We start from the raw sequence: 20,852 nt of genomic DNA on the forward strand, positions 1-20,852 counted from the left end.
GTAGCTTGATTCTCCTCCTCTGCGATACTTTTTGTATTGTCTGTATTTGCTAGATCCAACTCTTGATTATTTTCTGATTGATAAACTGCTCTGATTTACCTTTTTTCTTGGTCTCAATTTCTCTCTCCATTCCTTCAGTTCTTGGCTGTGCTCTTCATCTAGCTCTTTTAGCTTCTGAGTCTCATGCTCAACCAGTAGATGGCATTTTTCATTCTTAAAACAAGATAAAGATAATCCTTATGTAAAACTAATTCAGATTAGGCAACTCAACATTTGTACAGTGACATATGTTGTCCTAATTCTTTTTAATTAGCTTATTCCGTGTAAATAGTGACGTGAATAATTACAAGATAAAAGCATGTTACGAGGCTGCATTATCAAAAGCTAATCTTCCTATCAGAACCAACTGAGATAAGAAATACTTGTAAATCCAAATATACTGTTGAGTATCATTAAGGCAGCAGCTGACAGTGTTACTCAAAACTGTGTTTCACTGCCTAATAATGCTTTTCAAGGTCATACAGCATTTCTGCTTTGCTTTCTAAAGACAGTTTATATGATTTATTAAAATCAATTACACTAAAAAGGAGGTCATTTTTTGGAAATATTTCAGCTCTTGGTGCCAAGGAGCTGAGACCAACAAATGGGGCTTAGAGAGAAATGTGCTTGCGGAAGCAGCCTCAGAATTGCCCTATAAAAAGGAAAACAATAATCAAACAACACATCAGCTTCACATTCCTCTCAGTAAGGTACACATGCATCTGCCTAACTTTCAGAGGACTTTTGAAGCATGGTAAAAAAAAAAATTAAGTATTTGGCTACATCAAATCTTTGATTTTTAAGAGCAGTTGGCCCTGGCAGTCTCTAAACCCCATGTTCTTGTTTCTAGGGTTCCAGTCCCAACTGGGTCTGATGCAGAGTACAAAAACACAGGAACAAAAATGACAAGCGCTTGGCTAGACCTGAGTGCAGCTAGGGGCCAATTTTTCTCAGTGAATCTCAGAGTAGCGCTAATCTGCTCAATTTTACTTGAGCTGAAACTCTCACAAGACTCCCACAGTACTTGGGGATTTACTGAGGCGTATTAGTGGCATAGTCAGGGACTGTTTTTGCAGGATGTAAGAAAGCGAATAGAGTAGAACTAGCTTCATTGGTCCTTGGAAGATTTCACTGCCCAAAGGTTATCAGCAGGTGATCGTTTAATGCTTTAAAACTCCCCTGTGTCCCTGAAACGGGGAAAAGCAGATTTAGTGGAAAAGGAGATCTGGCCTCTGGTATACAGCAGCAACTTTTACAAAACGCATACCAAAAGGGACAAAATAGAGTTCCTTATCGCAAGAAGAGAATTCCTTCCAAGTACTTTCCAGAAGCTCAAGCACACATGGCAGCCTGCACTCTGTAAAAACCATCTCATTCCATGTGTGGCTACAAACGTCTTGTGGGTAATGCCTGGTGCTGCCTGCCTCTGTTCTGATTAATGACATTTCAGCAAAATCAGGTTAAAAGGAAATGTTGCCTACAGAAAATAGCACTGGGAATTTGATAGATATTCTAGAAGTCATCATCTGCTTCTGGTTCATGCTGCTCTTGCATGTAAAATTACTTCTCATTAATTGATGTAAGCATATGAATCTGGTTAAGCAGTATGCTGCAGGCCTTTGAAAGCAAAGTTGAAAAAAAACCCTACACCAATCAGTAAAAATGAAGGAAAAGATGTTTCTGCTTTGCCTGCGTCTGTTATTAACCTGAGTCTTCCCACTGAATGTTCATTTAATGTCATCTATTTTTAACCTGTAACTGATGCAGCTCTCTGATGTTTGCTTCACACTGCAACTGAAGGTCCCGCATTTGGTTTTCGTGTTTCTGATGCTGGGCCAGTCTCTCGTTCTTCTGTCTCTTTTCTTCTTGAACAGCAAACTAAAATTAAAAATAAAAAGATGGTTTATATTGTGCCTCTAGATACAACAGTTTACATGAGTCAAAAAACTGTATGTAACAGAATTAATACATAACAGCATAACTGAAAAGAACGGTTTTAAAAGATTTAAACAATAACTGTATTTTCTTTATTCTTTCTTTTTTAAAATTCTTACAAAGGGAATGCCCTCACAGTTTTGTCTATCATTCCATTTCGCTGTCTGCACTCTAATTTTTCCTTAAAACACAACACATTTCACTTCCAGACTCCTGAAATTATCTCCCTCTGAGGCCGTGACACAGTAGTGTTGCTACAAGTGTCGGTTCAGGTTGGTGTTATACTGCTACGGGATATCGTATTTTCCAGATTGTTCATCCTTCCAGTGCTCACCATATGAAACCACAATTTGGGACTTTCGTGCATCAATACAAAGCAAATCTCTAAACCTCTTCACAACATTCTCTTTCGAAGAATGAGTGAATACCTACAAGTTTTAGTTCAAAAGCTCACAAAAATCAAATATTCTTAAAAATATTTCACAGAATCACAGAACAGTTGAGGTTGGAAGTGACCTGCGAATATCAACCCCCTTACTCAAAGCAGGGTCAACCAGAGCAGGCTGGGCAGGACTGTGTCCAGTTGGGTTCTGAGTATCTCCACAATCTCTCTGGGCAACCTGCTCCAGTGTCTGACCATCCTCACACTAAAAAAGTGTTTTCTTACGTTTAAGTTGGATTTCCCGTATTTGTATTGTGCCCACTGCCTCTCATCCTGTCACTGGGCACCACTGAGAAGAGTCTGGCTCCACCTTCTTTACTCCCTCCCGTTGGGTACTTATACACATGGATAGAATCCTCCCGAGCCTTCTCTTCTCCAGGCTGAAGTGTCCCAGGTATTCAGCCTCTCCTCCTATAACAAGGCCCACCAGTCCCTCAGTCATCTTCAAGGCCCTTCGTGGGACTCGCTCCAGTAAATCCATGTCTGTCTTGTACTGGGGAGCCCAGGACTGGACCCAGCACTCCAGATGTGTCTCACCAGTGCAGAGGGGAAGGATGACTTCCTCTGACCTCATCTCCAGTGCATCAACCCGGTTTTGTACCATCTGTGAACTTGCTGAGAATGCACTGTATCCCACCCTCACATTTACATCACATGAAGCATTTACACTATTAAAACTGTTTTTATTAATTACCTGCTTAATTTTTTCACGATCTTGGTCTGGAGAGGCTAATGAATTAATTCTTAAACTTTTCTTAAACATAGCCATTCGAGTCTTTGCTTCGCTTCGCTGGATTTTAGGCAGTCTCGCTCTTTCCTGAGTTTGCTTGTTCTTTAACTCCTCGATAAGGCGTTGATTATATCTCTGCATTTGTTCTGTTTCCTAAAATGTTAACCACATGGAAATGTTACGGAGTAACTATTGTGTTAGAATATTTGCATCCCATTTCATCGATAAGCATGCTGTTTGAGTCAGCTTCTTTCAACAGAAACCAGTCCCAGCCCTAGGGATATCACTGGGGAGGAGGGGGTCTTCCACTTATTCCAGAGAACTCTGGATCATGCCCAACCCAGATGAAATTCTCTAACGCTCTAATGAATATGAATACACATATATTTTACCAGTGGTTGTTCAACTCCTGAATTGCATTTTAAAAAGTCTATGTTATTCAAAGGGAGAAACTTTTGTGGAACTGAACTTCCACTACTGCAGTTGTGAAGGGTCAGTTTGTTGCAAAAGCTGGTGAAAACAACAGCCACTATGGGGATAAACCAAACCATACAGAAACAAGCCCTCAGTGGAGGCTGCTCGTGCGCCAATCTCCAAGGACATCCTATAATATCTCTCTATTGGGTTTACATTTTCAAAAATTGAACTATTCTGTTTAGTGTATCCTATAAAAATAAAATGCCTTGTGGAAAATAAATGTTGTCTCCCAGGCTTTTATAGGATTTAGCTATAAAGAGGCACTTGTCAGCTACGTGCCCAAAAGCTAATCCAGTTCATTCTGCTCATTTAATTCCAGGATGATTTACTAATGAGTAGATTTATTTAAACACAAGCCAAAACTGGCTTTGGTGTATAAGTAGAATTTGGTATTTTTAATAGAAAAAGATTGATGTTGTGGTTGTTTGGGTTTTTTTAAGAATCAAAAGGGAAAAATATGACCACTTATACTTCAACATACTACTGAGTTATTAAAGTAACACAACTGAGATTTTTTTATTTCAACAGAACATATACAGCTTCAAAATACCTGTGTGGGTCTTGCCTGTGCAAGTAAACAGCTACCAGTAGCGATCATAAGACTACTTGATAAAAAAAATTGATATGATAATACACAAAAGAAAGTGTCAAAGTCAACACTAACTTTTTCATGCCTCTTAAGCAGCTGGTGTCTCTGCATGAAGTACTGATCTTTGAGTTGCTGTTTAAGGAGCTGGTGTTTCTCTTGTAGATGTCGCTCTTCCAGCTCCCAGATTGCAGCTTCACGAGCTGGAAAAAAGAGGAAGGCTGGTTCAGAAAGTACAATACAATACTTTCTAATCTACCTGCGAGTATATGTTTAGAAGTGGCCTACAAGTGCATTTTAAGAACAATGCTATTACTTAGCAAATGTTTTTATTACAGTTCTAGATTAGTCATGAAGATCTTTGATTTCATAAATTTGTGACAGATTATTGTTTTGTTAAAATACAACACAAATGTCTGTTTTTCAAGAGAGAGTCTGATGCTGGATACCTCTCATGAGCTGCTGTTTGTTGTTGAGGCAATCTCGTTCAATAGTGGCTAGTTCTGTCTTCTGCTGCTGAATAATTTTCTTCAGAGATGCATCCAGTTCTTGTTGCTGCTTCTGCACAAATTCCTGCTCCTGGTAAAAACCAATAGAAGTAAATTAAATTGTGTTCTTCTAACCACATTACATTTTAATGAAACTCCCAATTCTCTCAGCATTAGCTATATATGAAAACAAATACATCTATGAAAATTTGAGCTAACACACCTCGGCTATAAAATTATGCATCGCTTGTATTTTCTATGTAGAGGGTAGGTAACAGTATATTTAATGTTTAAATAATACCTTCAGAAATAAGACCAAAGGCAACTAGCCAGCAATCTGCATTTCATTCCATCTCTTGTCTCTCCTCAAAACAAGCTGCAGGTTCAAAGCTAGCAAAGACAAGTACTCAATATAAAGTTGATCTCATCATATCGAGGGTTAATTATTCATGGATGTAAGAAAATAAAAGTATGTATGGTTATTTTGCTTTGGATGATTAGTTAAAGCCTATTTATTTACACAGTTGGGTTTCAGATTTGTCTCTCAATCTCGAGTGGTTTATCTTGTCATGAACGCAAAGATACTGAGGATGGGAGTTCTGCAATACTGCTATGAAGGCTTTTGCAGGAACTGCATTCTGCAGGACTTGTAAGCTTGTCACACCAGAGCTGAGCTGGCTCCTTGCAAAGCGATTTGCCATCTGCCTGATGCAGTCCCCGTATCACCTGCATCTTCCCATTATCCAGGGTATATCACTCTGTTGCATCACGTCATGAAAAGCAGGCAGTAGTAAGAATCCCCCTCCCATGCCCCAACACCATACTGTTGCCTTTCTTCTTTGCAACTATGGGGGGGGGGGGAGCATCTACAAGCATGCAAGCATGCACACACACACTCTTTTAAGAATAAGAAATAAAAGCATATATTTCTACCATGATATAAAGGTCAAAAGAAAGGATGATGGCAGTGTCCTATCAGAGCCAAGGTGGGCAGCTGAAGCATTTGGTGTTACACATAACAAAGCAACGTTAAAGATGGTCTGTTGGAAGGGAGATGGGATGAAGCAGGAAAACAGTACTGGGCTACAGATGATCAGTGGAAGGGTCTCCTGAGCTATGTATTTTTTCTTTTTACTGAACCTATGCTACTTGCTAAAGGAGTTGCCAGCAACATATGGACTTGAATGTTCATTAAAATTACTTTTTATTATGACCAGGATAATCCTGGTTTCCATCTTCACAGAAAGTTATTAATAGATGAGGCTTTCATCTCTCCCAGTGGACAGCAGAGTTACACTTAGACACGTAACAGAAAACCAGAGGTGGAGTAAGTTGGTGCAAAGTTCCGACAGTGACAAACCTGAGGGTACAAAAAGAACTGGAAGGCCACGTCTGTAAATTAAGTCAGACATACCTAATCAAATATATGGACTGATGAAAACCACTGTTCCGTTTCCCTTTCTAGATGAAAAGGATAAGAAAACTACAAGTTTATTATTCTGAGGGTGCAGACACATAATTAACACGGCGTTTAATTTGCCAGGAATTCTTTTATTTGGAGGGAGTGGGGGGAAAGCTGTTCTAGTGTAATCATGGTCAAAAAGCAATGATGCCTGAGCTTTACTCAGTCATTTAAATATCATTGCTTCTCTCTCTACACAGTAAATCTTAAGTTTTATAATTGCTAGCACTATAAGATAAACCATGCAATCTCAGAAAACACTCTGGCCTTTCCACTTCCCACATCTACTAAAATATCACATATAATAAAGGTCACCGACTTTACTAAAGAACATGTTGGAAGGTTAAAAGGCAGACAGTCCAAGGCAGTCCACCTTTTTAAGATTACCACTTGGTTTTGCCCAATAAGTATCTTTAAACTCAGACATCTTTAAAATACACAGTTTCACTGCATACACAGCACAGAAGTCACACATTGTTTCTCACATGTGCTGAACAAATAATAAACACCAGAGAACAGTATTATATTGCATTTGTGTGAAACTTCAGTGTCTTTGCCCAGAGTTAGTAACTACTGTAATTTTGATCTTTTTACTATGAATAGTGCATTACTACATAAGTTTGTGCTAACTAGTTTGGAGACAGCAGTGACATTGATCAGCACATATGAGCAGAAGGAGAAGAGAAAACACATCTGAAAAATTAAGGAAATAAAACTTTTGTTGCTTTGCATTTTAAAACTTACATCCTGCATTTGTGCGTTGAAAAGTGTACATGAAGACAACTGAAAAGACTGAATCATAACCTGAGCAACGCCCTGTGGGACACAATGTACTTCCTATGTCAGAATATAATGAAATATATTTCTGTTCTTAAAAAAAAGAAGAAATGAGATCTGCTGTATGTTAGTAATATACATTTAAAATGTCAAGGCTCATCACACAAAAGTAGTCACACTGACAGAAGTTCTAGATATTCTAAAACTAAACATCTGCACCTTGTCTAGTACTTATCATTCCAAGTAAGGATATTTCACCTTTAAAATGGTCTCTCTCACCTCTCTTACTTTAACAAATTGAAACCAGCAAAGGAAACAAAGTCACTGCAAACACTATGAAAATTTAGGTTTTTAATTGCTTCCTTAAAAAGTTCAGAGACACATATCCTTGGTATGGGGAGAGCGCTGCAAGTCAATCACATTCTATCCTGGGAAATCCCCTCTTGAATTAAACACGTAATCGAATAAAGTTGCTATTATTTTCTACTAGGTCATTCACATAAACATTTAATCTTTAAGTTACTCAATCCAAACCTGCTCTGTTGTGGTGCGCACTCACTCTGTACAAGCTGTGGCCATCACAAAGCCAGTATTTTTATAAAATACTAGCCCCCTTTCTAGCTGGGTCACATAAAAGCAGCAAGTCTGAAGGTGTGAAATTATAGATGATGTTTCGTAAAGTTTCCATACACCTACACCTTGACATTTAAGTAACTTCATTTTACCTAATCTGTTCTGCTTCTATGAACAAGATGCCTCATGCTTACATATTACATACATTTTCCTCCCCTGCGTTTATATTGCTCAAAACTTACTTCTGACTGTAACCTTTATAATTTGATCAACCTATGGGGTACTTACCACTCATAAAAGCACTGTAAATAAGCTTCTTGTAGAAAAATACCATCCTTTTCTGGTACGGCATACCAAATATTATGCTTAACAGTACAAACCTGGACATCACTGCTCCTACATTTCTACACAGTATACTTACTCTATGGGATGTGATATGGGAGTACTTGAAGAAAGAGAGCAGTATGTAGGGTTAGTTTGAGTTAAGTTCCATATTCACTCAACAACAACAACAAGTGAAATAATCAGGCTGTGTGAATACTGCTGCCTGTTGTATTTTAGTAGCTTGAAGCTGCCATTGTTACCTGAGCATGCTGGCTTTGTGCAAGCTCCTCTTTCTTGCGTTTCAGGAGCTCTTTTCTCAGCTCTTTTGGTGCTTTCTCCACTTCACATAAAACCTACAGTGTATATAAGCATGCAGAAGGTGGCAAAAGGAACACTTTTTCTCCACAGCAAGCATTACTGTGAACATAGGACATGCAGGTCAAGCACTAGAGGTACTGGGAAGCGTGCATTACTTCAGTGGCAGGGATGTTAGTTTAGTGAAAAGAGCTTAATGAAAAGAGAAGGAACAATACGTGCTTTATGTATGCCAGCACAGCGCAGAAAGGAGGTATATGCCAGCCTCTTTTTGCATGCAAATGCTGCCCAGTGCTCTCAGAAATGGCAGTCTCTTGCTTGCGTTTTCACACAGCAGCTAGGAAAGTCAATAGTTAAGAAAACCACCACCTGCAAAAGTGGTATTTTGTTGAAACACTACGGCAAAAGGACTACAGAGTATGTTTACCTCATGGTAAAGCTGTGAAAAATTGTTGGAAGTTTAAAATAACTTCCACTGAAAACCAGCTATTTCTGACACTGTCTCAAACGTGAATTTATAAGATGCCATTATTAGTGTCTCCAACCATAAATGACATCTACACAGGTTATGTCTTTAAAATAATCATACAAGCAAATGAAATATTAATTGGTTGTAAGTGTTTGGTTCTGAAGAATTTAAAAGCAAAACCCACCAATAACTAAGTATGTTATCAAGAAACTTTTCATGACACATATGCTGGAATGGAACGTGTTTCAGTCCAAGGTGAATTAGACTAGATTAGTAGAAAGATTCTAAATATAACTTAGCTAAATCACTGACTGTTAATCTGTTAATTTGCTGATGTGTTTTATTTATTTTTAAGAATTATAAAAATGTAACATTGCACAATCCAATATAGCATGGGTAGTTTTAGAGCACCAGCTGCATTTTCCTTCAAACTGTCAATCACCTTCTTAAGCTTTAAATACAAAACTATACACCCAAAAACAAACGCCTGTTTGTTTAATAGTGGAAGCATCATCAGAAAACAGAGTCCAAATCACCACATGCTATTCCTGATTCCATTAAAGAACTGCTTTTAGCTCAGAACAATACATAAAATTCTTCCCGCTTTCCCATGTAGGACCCAATCACCAGTAAAAAGAGAGACTCAAAAATGCAAGAGGTAGTGCAAAAGAAGAAAAATTGTTATTTACATATGCATATGGTACAAACTGAATATGACTTATATTTTTTTATGCACTTTTGTACTACAGGATCATTCTATGCAAAAGCATGGACAGTACAGATTTCTAAAGAAATCTCTGTGAGTCTAGTAACTATTAGAGCAAACACTAGAGCCATTTATATACAAACGAGCACTACACAATTGATCTGAAAATGAAATAAAACAGCTTTTAAGATGCAAAATCCATATGGGAACACATCACCTTCTCTTACTCTAATGCAAGCAAATTAATAGCATAAGGTGTCAGTGCCAGATGTCATTCATTTTGCCTTAACTGTATGACACGTATGAAACTACCAGTAAAAGATTTTAGGTTATCCAGACTTTTCTCTCCTGGCTTTCCTTTTTGCGTTAAAAAACTAAATCCATATAACTGCTGTCACTTCATATAAAGAAATTCTAAACAACAGCAGCACACATTCAATAAAAATCTATCAAATTACTCTAACAAAAAAAAAAATCTCTGGAATTTAAGTGGTTCTCAGTAGTAATCAAGACCATATTCTTTTATTCGAAATTTTAATTTGATCAGTATTTACTAAGTAGCTATAGCTAGATTTGTTTGAAGTAGAAATCTTAAATATTGCTCACAGTCTTTAAGAAAATACTTTTTCTTGATTTAATATTTGAGAGAAAATATTTTATTAAACATTCTGTGAAACATAAAATCTTCTAACTCGGTGACATTTTCTAGATTAAGTCAATACCTAAATCTTCCTGTTAGCTGTTTGTATTTCACTTTAGGCAGTAAAACAAAAGAAGTAATACTGACTGCTAGTAACCCTTCCACAACTCAGTATAGCACATAAGGTTGACAAGGCTTCTGGGAGACCTGATCTCAACTGTTTGCTATGCCCATACTCCTTATTTTCTACATTACCATCATTGTCTCTTACCTCCTTTTTTTTGTTCTTCAGCACGTTCTGGAATTTGGACAATTCCTTCTCCTGTTCTGCTTTGATGCGTTTTGCTTCATCTCGTAAACGATTTGTGTGCTCCTGTTCCAAGCGTTCTATTGTCTGTTTCTGCTGTTTTTCTAGATTTTCTATTTCTTGATCATACTGTCGCTTTTTACTCTGTAAAAATAATTTGGCATCTTTTTTTAGAAACTAAATTCTGTTCAGCGAAGTGCTGTACCACAGCAGAGGATGCCCATGATGAACTTGTTCTGGCAGGCAAGTTCTAGCATACAAGCTGGGCACCCCACAATGGAAAATATTGCCATTTATTAACGAGAATGAAAACTAAGCTATAGCCATCATAAAAGGAAACACCTGATTGCTGCTAGTAGTATTCTGCCTACTCCATCAAGATGTCATATTTTAAGACCACCAAAATCCAGAAACTCACTGTCATTTCCTGTTCAAAACGTCTGTACATCTGCTCTCGCTGTTGCAAAAGCTTATTACTGAGTTGCTGTTGGGCTCTCTGCTCCTCTTTCTGAAGAAGTCTTAGCTCTCTTAGCTCTTGACGTCTAACAATGAAAAAGAACACTTAATATTGACGGGAAAACAAAAGAAGTGGAAAATTCCAAAAGATTAAAAAGGCATCTACATCTTAGGCCCAGTAAAACTAGTTTTGAATTGATTGTCTTATTAAGAAACACTTTACATTCCTTTCTACTAACAAAATAATTGAAATTAATCCCCAAATATTGCAGAAATAAGACCACTAGCCCCCTTCTTTTATTCAAAGAGAAAAAAAAATCAGCTGCTAACCTCTTGTAAATTTTACTTTTAAAAACACTTACCGTAGAAATCTCATTTCTTCACTTTTTGAGTCATTTTCAGTAACTATTTTTGATGTGGTTACACTCACTTCTACTCCATCAACAACAAACTTCCGAGTTTTCTTTAAAGTTTTCTTCTGTCTTCTAGTTTCCTGAATAAAGCATTGGTAAGTTATTCTGTACTTATTCAAGTTATATCCTTTTTTCCCTTTTTTCTTAATATTAAATTACTTCAAATATTTCTGTGAAGGCCTATGGTATAGTAATCAGGAGTTCTTCTTGGTTATCAGGTACCTCGCTAATCAAGTGAGAATTTGAAAAATTCTGATGTACTGAAACTTTCTCTAGTCAGCAAAGGAAAACTGTAATTATTGATCATGAAAACTGCCAGAAGAAAAAAAAAAATCTAGATAAACCCTGACCACAACTGATGCAGTTTTATTTTCAAGAGCTGAAGACAGTTGCATTTACTGTTTGCTTTTGACCACAATCTTCCCAGTCACCAAAGAAGCTATTTAATTCTGAAAAACAGTACTGAAACAGAATAGCAATTTACTTACCTACTTACTTCTGCTTTGGAAATAAATTAAACGAGTGAGTTTATTTTTTTTATTCATAGTCAAATGAATAATTATCATTTTTAGTCAAAAATCGTGATGATCTTGCCGACAGAATTGCAGAATTCTCACTTCTCAGAGCTGCTATTGTTTCATTACAAGAGAAGAGACCCCACCTGAAACTGCGTTTCCATTGTGTTAGGACTACTGCAAACACCTTGAAGTCATGCTTAGCACAGCTATGCCAAGTTATGATTTTTGTTTGGTTTTTTTGTTGTTGTTGGGTTTGGGGTTTGTTTTTTTTCTTCAAACCCATGGTTACACAGTCACTATCCTATTATGGCTATAATCATATTAGTATAAAGATATAAATAAAGTTCATAATCTGGAATGTGCTTCCTCTGAATAAGCTCATTCATACTGGCATAATTGCATTGATATAGTACAACCATAAGAGTACAGTGTTTGGAATAAACAAACCTGAGAGACTGTCTACCTTAGATCTAAATCTAAACAGCGACACAGAAGATGGAAGTGACAGGAACTCAATGTAAGATTAGATGTTATAAGAGATTTGTCCTGTTAAACAGGGATACTGTGCAGAGTGAGGCATTGAATCTTCTTGAATATCAGCTCTGAACTACAACCATTCACAAATCTTCACCTTTAATAGTTAGACTTCCTGTTATATGCTAGTCTACATTTTAAAAATACAATTACGCAATAAATAAGAAAATAATTAGCAGCTCTGTAGCTTCTAGCTTTGCTGCATAACTGCATGAAATCCAGACATTGTTAGAGCGTGCAATTTAGAATACTTTGGTTTCTACAAAGTTTTATATTCCACACTGTTATGCTAGTTTCTCACTCAATAATTTTCTTTGTTGCTAAGGTCAAACTTGGAGATAATTTTAGGATCACACTCACATAGGATTTTATATAAAAATACACGATTGCTTATACTTACCTGTAAAGATATTGATCCCGTCTCTTTGTTTTTACTAAGGAAACTAGAAATTGACAAGTTCAAATCAATGCTGCTGTTATCAGCCGTAGAACCAGTGCCTGAATCTGCATCATTTTCCTTCAAATTCTCCGATTCTAGCTGCTGTAAAGTTTCAATATTGTCTTGATTATCTGTTTTGATTTTCTCCTCATTTTCTTCAGTGCTAATACTAATACTAGGGACTGGAGTGACTTCGGAGTCATCAGCTTGTTCACTGACAATATCTTGAAGCTTATTCTTCACTATTTCATCAGAAGTAGCTTCCAAATGTTCTTTGTCTATCTGAATATTTTCCTGGGTATTCTCACGTCTGCGCTCTTCTGAATTTTGGTCCATATCCGTCAGTTTATCCACCACTTTATTAGAAATATCCTCAGGCTTCCTCTGTATTGCCTTCTGGTCTACATCATCTTTTCCAGAGTCTTTGATCTCCATTTCCTCCATGCTGCTTATATTACAAATATCCTCATTTTCACTTTCTGCCAGTTTCTTGTCTACTTTGATCGCTTTATCTTGGCTTTCTGAAAGAGTTTCTTCAGAGCTGATTATCTCATGGACCTGCTTAGCCTGACTTTCCACTGGCTTATCCTCTGTCTCAGGTATTTTATCTCCATCACTGATCTGTGTTTCAGCAATACCACCCATCTCCTTAATGTCATCAATTCCATGCTTTATTAGTTCCTTTTCTTCATCAACCACTTTATCTGCAGCATTAGGTAGAGTTTCTGTAGTGGTGTCTATTATCACCTCTTTCTGACCTTCATCTTTATCTTTCTTTTGCTCTGTAGTATTTTCTGCAGGGACCTTTTCTTCCTTACTTTCTGAGACATCTGTTCTGTTCTCCTTCTCTTCTTTTTCACCAGTTTCCTTCGAAATGGCTCCTTCAGTTTCTACACTATTTTCAGCTGTAGGTACTATTTTCAGTTTATTATCTTCTGTCTGTTCATTTCCCATGTCATTTTCTTTCTCTATTTTTAGGTTGGGTTCATCCTTTATTTCTGATTTAGTTACCATATCAAGTTCTTTCTGTCCTTTCTGGGGTTCCTTATCTTCATGTGTTTTTTCCAGGCTTTCTGTATTCTTTTCAGCTGGCACTATTTTGCCTTGCTCATCTTTGCCAGTTGGCACAGAACCATTCTGCACTTTCGTATCACCAACAGTAGTATCACATATGTTATCAGTTGTTTTCCTAAATGTAATGTCCTCACATTCATCTCCAGTTGTTTTGTCATCTGGAAACATAGTGCTGGCTTTGTCCTCAATTGCATTACTTTCTGTTTTCTCAGAAAGAGATTCCAGAACAGAGGCATTCTGCGAAAGTTTATCCTCTTCAGAGCTGGCAATACTAAGGTCAGAGGATGCACGCTTGTCTGCAGGTAACTGCTAAATAATTAAAGGAAGAAAAATATTTAATAATTTTCTAACTTAAAGCACACTTCTATTGAAGAATACCTGAATAGAGATTAATATTGTATTTACAGGCAGAGTTTTATGAATTTGATAATCTCAGAGTAGTTCACTTGGTATTACCACAGAACAAGTGCACTAACTGCAGACAGGCTCTGAACAGAACAGTTTCACAAGAACCCTCTTCCATCTCTCATAATTTAATAAAATATACTGTGATTGAAGGAAAGGGATCATGGCTAGCCCTCTGCCTCACACTTAACAGAATCTTCAAGACTCTTTTTCCAATCACGTTGCTTTTTTTTTTATTAGTTCTGTTCCCTGGTAGTCCCAGCTACAGTTGGATTTGAAAGACACATGTCTTTGTGCCAGTTTGGCTAGGAAGAAGCTGTGTAGCTTTAGTTAGTGCAGCACTGATAAAATGCAATATTAAGACCTTCTTCTGCTTCATCAAAAAGAGTATCTTTCCTTATGTTCTTTGTTAAAAATGCCTGAAAATGTTTTGGTCCGTTTTTTAATCACTGTGAAACTCCACTAAAATGGTGAAAGCCTCCAGCAGATCTGATTAAGTGGCAATACAGAACCAGAATAGAAACAGGTAAATAACTGTAGAAATTGCTGCTGCTAGAATATGAATGAATGTTATCAGATTACATACAGACACACAAAAGAATATACTAATAAAGTATCATTTTAACCATAATTGCCCTTTCACTCTTCAAAGTGATTGCGGTATCTCTCTGTCTATATTTACTGTTAGAACCCTGTAATTTGCAGATCAGGCTTCTGATTTGCCATTGGGAACATACTAGGTTAGCTATTGTAACAAGCATGGGTTTGATCATGCATTTCCTACCTTAAGGTTTTCCTAAGCATACAGAAAACAATTCCTTTTAAGTCAAAAGTGCATTTAATAGATTTCTTCACACATTTTTTCTAGAAGCTTAGTGTTGATCTCCAAGCAGTTTTTAAAACTACCACAAGTAAATAATGTAAATGCATCTACCTCAGTTTCCTAAACTGCTGCTTGTGTCAAGACACTTAATTCAGTCAAAGGGTGGACTTCACTCCAACCCTCCTGGGGATTGATGGCTTAGCAGCTCATCAGTGGAGAAAGGTGGTGGGTGATGCCTTGGGAGATAGAGAATAAGTCCTGGTGGAACTTGGTGGGAATACATGCTTGGAGATCTGCTGGGGTGGACAGGGAAAGAGGTACAAAGGCCAGGGGACGTGACTAGCATGGTGAGGGGCAAGGAGGAAATGGAGGCATGCTTCTTGTGCACTTGCATTTGGCTTCTTTATCGTTGCTAGTAACGGCAACTACTGGTGGTACTGGTCACTGTCTGTGTTTATAGCGCTTGAGCCAGTTAAGTCAGAAAGCACACTGCCTGTATACTCTGCAACCTAGTACCATATCATTGAACTTCATGGCTTTGCCCTTTCAGGAACTGAATTTGTGTTGTAAGATTCTTAAGCATCTTTAGGAATACATTCAAAAATGCAATTCTGTCTTGGTAAAATACAGGGTTTTTTGCTTTTAGTTTTTTCTCTGACAGCCATGCTGTAAAATCACAAACTTAGTTTATAGCATAATGGTCACATACCTTCCTTAATGTTTTAAGCACCTTATGGAATACAAATATACGTTTACTTGTTCATCTAGGCATTTTGACTTAAAACCATTTATATAAAAATCAGTATCTGATTTTTAAAATTCCGTACTACGTATACATGTAAAAATAAATGAAGGTGATATTCTTTATTAGGTAATATTCTTTATTATTAGTTCTTAAGGAGTTTAAGAACATGCTAATTTTGAAAATGCTGACTACTTATTTTGTAATAAGGTTACAGTATGTTTATGTTGTTATTCTTAGAAGACTTGATGCAAAAGTTGGGTAGTACATCAAAAACTGAGTTCTCCATAGGAAACTGGTGATTGAAACTAGTTGGATATTCAAAAAAGTAAATTTTAAACTGACCAGAGAATTTTCTGTTTCTTCTTCTTCATCCTCATCTTTACCATCTTCAACTTCTTCTGTAACTTCAGCCTTAGCTTCTGCAATCAATTCTCTTATTGGTTTATTGGTAGTAACAGTAACAAATGGATGCTTGTGAAAATAAAAAATAAGCACAATATTAAGTTCTGACTTCATTGTACACAGTGGGAAAACAATAACTTGAAAGAAATATAACTTCAGACAAATGTTACTTTGGTTCTCTTAGTTAACATTAATCATAACTGTCCTAATGTATTTTTTTCTGCAGAAGTTTTAAAATCAAAACATTTGTATTCAAATATACTGTGTAAGTAGTCTAACAAACTTGCTAAAATACAAATAATTCATTTATACTGACCTGTTTCACAATCCAAAGAACAGAAGTAGAAAGATTTTTTAAAGGGTTATTTTTCCTGGAAACAAGTTTCATTTTTTTTTTCAGTTCCACAGTTAAAATATTTTCTGATAAGCTTTATCTAGAAATACTCTTTCTGGAAAAAAATCTGCTTTGTCTTTAGAACAATTTTTCCTGACAAGAACATAGAATTCAATATTTTTCTTCAAGAGGAAACAGCTACCTGTTCTTCTCGTACTGTCTGAATCTTCTTTCTCTGCTTGGCCCTGCTCCTTAAATCTATTCAACATATGCCAGATGTATTCTGGCTAATGTAAATGCATGCTGACGTTAAACAGAATCAAACGTACCTAGTCACATCGACTCCTGTTTAGCTATTCTGCAGTGACAGCATTATAGAGGAAGGCTGAGCACTAAAGCTTTTAAAACACCTGTCAGCAATCGACTACTTATGTAAATATCTCCTTCATCCATTATAAGTATCAAAGTATAAATACTTATGCAAAGTAATTAGTTATATTACATCAAAATATGTAAACAAACAATTTGATCTGCACTTGGTATAATTTAATCAGATTTTACCAAATAAGGATCAATGCAACAATGTTAAAAACAGATTGGGTATGAACACTTAATTTGAAATTATTTAAATAGTTACTATAATACTGCTCCGCTTTTAAAAAATACAAAATATGCTTGCCTTTAAACAATAGTTCTGAACAATTAACTCTTCCTACCTGTAGAAGTTGAGTTGCGCTCCACCTTGCATCTACATTCTTTTCCAAACATTTCTTCAGAAAATCTTTAAAATCTGATGACCTACACAAAAAGCAAACAGGTAGTAGTTCTTCTTTTGTCTTGACATCAGACTAGTGTATAGTGAAATATTCTTTTGCTTTTACAGGCATCTACAATGCAACTCCAGGTCCTTCTATTGATTTTGGAAAACACAAAGACAGTACAGGAATGCAAAGACCAATGTGGCACAAATAAAATCTTTAAAATATTTGTCCATTTATAGAAGAGCTTACTTTTGGCTCTGGATTTATAATACACCACATCTGCTACATCACTAACTGAATCACATAAAGATATTAAAATGACCAAATAGATACGGGCTTTTTAAAATGTTTTCTTAGTATAAAAATAGTCTCCTTTCACCTGATTTTCTTTTTCAGATGGTCTTCAGATCTTTTACTACATTTGTAAAAGCTACTTTGCATACATTTTAATGCAAAATCTGCAAAATATTTCTGTATAAAAGCTTCTATACAGAACTACGACAAAAAGACCGTAGCCCCAATTGTATAAGGAGATATATATATGTATGTATACACGTACAAACAAACATATATAGAATATGTACCTGACTTTATGCATAAAGCTAGTCCCATAAAGTTCAACAGGTCTATGCCCATGAACGTTAAGTTTAGCAAATATACGACTTGGCATGCCTCGTACTCTACAAACTGGGATGGGAAAGTTGTAAATAAAATACTAACCATTTTGAAGGCTGTGCTAATGTAGGTGGATCAGATTTTGCTATTTTCAGAAGCACTCGCATTGGATTTAATTCATGATGAGGTGGCTCTATTTGAGCCATTTCTATTAAAGTAATGCCAAGAGACCAAATATCAGCCTTGTAATCATAAGGCCTGTCTTTAGATGTCTCGCACATTACTACTTCTGGAGCCATCCTGCAAAAAGAATAATGAAGTACCAGGTTAGAAAATGCACTCTTATCTGTTCTGAAAAAGGCTCTTAATAGATAAATTCACTGAAGCATGTTAAGCAGCACATTCTACTCTCACTTAATATATTTACACGATATTGTATCAAGCTTGTAATATTAACAACAAAGGTAATATTAAGATATTCGGTAATACTAAAAAGTCAGCAAAACAGTGCACTTACCAATACGGTGTACCAATAAAAGAATCTCTTCTTTGTATTGTTCTTGTGTTTTTAGCTGATACTCCAAAATCCGCTTAAAGTAAACAGTAAAATGCTATTAACTGGGTGGTGGAAAACATTATATTTTTATATTTTACAACTGTCTTTTAAAATGTTATATGTTCCAGAGCAAACATTCTGCAGTATTAAAACTTCAAAGTGAGATAAAAATATTTGTGTTTTGACAACTGAGTGCCAAGGTTCTATAGCACTTCTAATAAGATATTGAATAAACATTATTCTCCATTGCTAAAAAAAAGTAATGCTACTGTTGAGTTGTGTGGGACAAGAGCAATGCATGTATTTACCACAGGAATAAGTGGGTTAAATTATTTTAATTAGAAAATAATTTCTTTAGCCTATGAAGGCTGTATTCCTCAGACATGGCATTAGCGCTCTCATTAATTCAACAACTCGTTCAATTTTTAATTTCAGGATTCAAATTCTCATAAAGCTACATCTTCCCTTTATGTTATGGGTTTCTTTCCACATAACTTTTCACTTTTCACATCTGAAAGCTTGCATATGCACCTTTGATGTAACATCCAACCAAAAATCAACTTTATCTTTGCAATTAATATTACTTGTCTGTAAAGCACTACATTTCTCACTTAGGAAAAAAAGACAACACTTATTTAAGTGTTATATGCTTATTATAGATGTAACTTTCTTAATTAAGATTAGAGATTAGAGCAAAGGGACAAAATAGCCATATGTTGCTCTCTAATCTGTACAAAATTACTTGATGGGCTCAACACTTGAGAAGCCTAATTTTGCTCTCTGGAAAAAAAACCCGTAAGGACTAAGAGAGCTATTTGTTCAAATGCAAAATCTGAAATCTTGAGGGACTAGAGATACCAAAATAATAAAACTCAAATCCTTATACAAATAAAATGCAATGAAGGAAATTTATTTGCCATTCACATATTTGTAAAAAAAGGAATTACCCATTTCTGTGTGTACCAGAATCAAAATACAAATAGTTTAAAAGGTGTAAAATGCTCTTTCAAGGGATGCTGTATACTTTTCAATACTAAAGTAAATCTTTTTTTAGAAATCTTAATTAGCAAACCTGAATACATCATTAAATGTATGTGTGGAAGAAATCTCCCTGTGGTCTGAACTGTATAGTAGTATCTTGACAGCCTGCACAGTGCTGTATATCAGCTAAGCTTGACAAAATCTTAAAATAGTTCCAGTCTGTATGAGGAGGAGCCATGTTATGTGAGGCAAATAAAATGAACAGAAACAAACGATTCTCTCTCTGACCATGAGACTCCTGCTGTGATCTGTGATTTCTTTTACGGTAGCACTAAGAAACTAAGATAGTGGTTCTGTTACATTTATAAGGCCTATGAGTCCATCACTAAATCTTCAGGCTTCCAAGAAAAGTCGAAACAGTAAAGTTGCCCATACTTTCTGGATGAAGAGAAAGGCACGTGCAAGTATTATATGTACAAGTAATAATCTTGTGCAAGGGAATCCATGCAAAAAGCACAGGTACACTTCACTGATCAATGTAGCAAAGCAGGTTCTTAAATATTCTCAACTTCTTAACAGAAATGATGCACTATACCTTGCAGACACACTGCAATCAATATGAGTTAGGTAGTGGATATATTTGTGAATTTGGACACGTCTTGCTTACATTTAAAAGGAACATCTGTAGCAAGGCTGGGAATTTAGAGGCCCAGTGCACTGTGGCGATCTTCTGATTCTCCTTACCTTTACCCTCTGCGTAACTTGCATCCAAAGACGTACAACTAATCACACACATCATGTAGAGAGAAGTTTTTGAAACCTGAACGCAAGATGCTATGTCATGGAACTATGACACTGGTAGAGCCACTGTAAAGGCTGACAGCTTATACACATTTGCCCCTAATGAAGCCCTGAACAAAGTGGATCCAGCCAATTCCTATCTTTTCCTGGCTGAATGAAGGGATGCTATTCACCACCAGTAGTCCTTTGTCAGATCTTCATGGAGGAATCCTCATGGATTCCCTACCACGTGTGAGGGAAAATGTGGATGACTGCTTAAATTCAGATTAAAAAAATAGGAATCAACAACAGTAAGCTTGTATTAATTTTCTTCCAGAGTATTCTATCTTAATTTCAGTGCAACAAACAATTAAAAAAGGCATGGAAAAACTAAGTTGAGTAATTAAGATGATTACTTCTCTCTCTCAACAATGGAAGAGACAACACTAGTTTTTGGCGATTGTAAAGGATGTTCATTTTCTAAACTAAAAATTTCAAAGGGAAGTTCTGAAGTTACCATAGTAAAAAGATAAGTATAATTAAGAACATTATACTAAGAAACAGTAGGACCTGTGTCTGACTTTAGGCAACTTGGTACAGATATTGATATGACTCCTACCCCTGCTGATTTTGAAGTCTGAAAGATGTGCCAAGCTTTTTTTTTTTTTCTTTCTTTCTTCATAGTAGCAAACCACTTGCATCTGAAAAAACTCTCATTTATAGATTGATATTTAAATAGATAAATA

At 36.2% G+C, this 20,852-nt stretch overlaps 1 protein-coding gene across 2 annotated transcripts in view; it reads right to left on the minus strand.

The window, feature by feature from the left end:
* SLK (STE20 like kinase) overlaps positions 1-20,852 on the minus strand; it is a 52,958-nt gene that overhangs the window by 5,870 nt on the left and 26,236 nt on the right. Inside the window, exons 5-17 of one of the 2 annotated variants that reach the window (XM_075504609.1) lie at positions 18,307-18,379; positions 17,895-18,089; positions 17,130-17,211; positions 16,020-16,148; positions 12,592-14,010; positions 11,089-11,219; positions 10,689-10,812; positions 10,235-10,414; positions 4,659-4,788; positions 4,288-4,412; positions 3,111-3,299; positions 1,792-1,917; positions 100-213 (exon numbers count right to left, since the gene is read on the minus strand). In XM_075504609.1, coding sequence (XP_075360724.1) covers positions 100-213; positions 1,792-1,917; positions 3,111-3,299; positions 4,288-4,412; positions 4,659-4,788; positions 10,235-10,414; positions 10,689-10,812; positions 11,089-11,219; positions 12,592-14,010; positions 16,020-16,148; positions 17,130-17,211; positions 17,895-18,089; positions 18,307-18,379 — 3,017 coding nt within the window. Of the gene's footprint in view, positions 1-99; positions 214-1,791; positions 1,918-3,110; positions 3,300-4,287; positions 4,413-4,658; positions 4,789-10,234; positions 10,415-10,688; positions 10,813-11,088; positions 11,220-12,591; positions 14,014-16,019; positions 16,149-17,129; positions 17,212-17,894; positions 18,090-18,306; positions 18,380-20,852 lie in introns of both variants that reach the window. The other variant, XM_075504608.1, reaches the window with a different exon arrangement.

This window comes from Mycteria americana, chromosome 6, assembly GCF_035582795.1.
Source record: "Mycteria americana isolate JAX WOST 10 ecotype Jacksonville Zoo and Gardens chromosome 6, USCA_MyAme_1.0, whole genome shotgun sequence".
Classification (NCBI taxonomy): Eukaryota; Metazoa; Chordata; class Aves; order Ciconiiformes; family Ciconiidae; genus Mycteria; species Mycteria americana.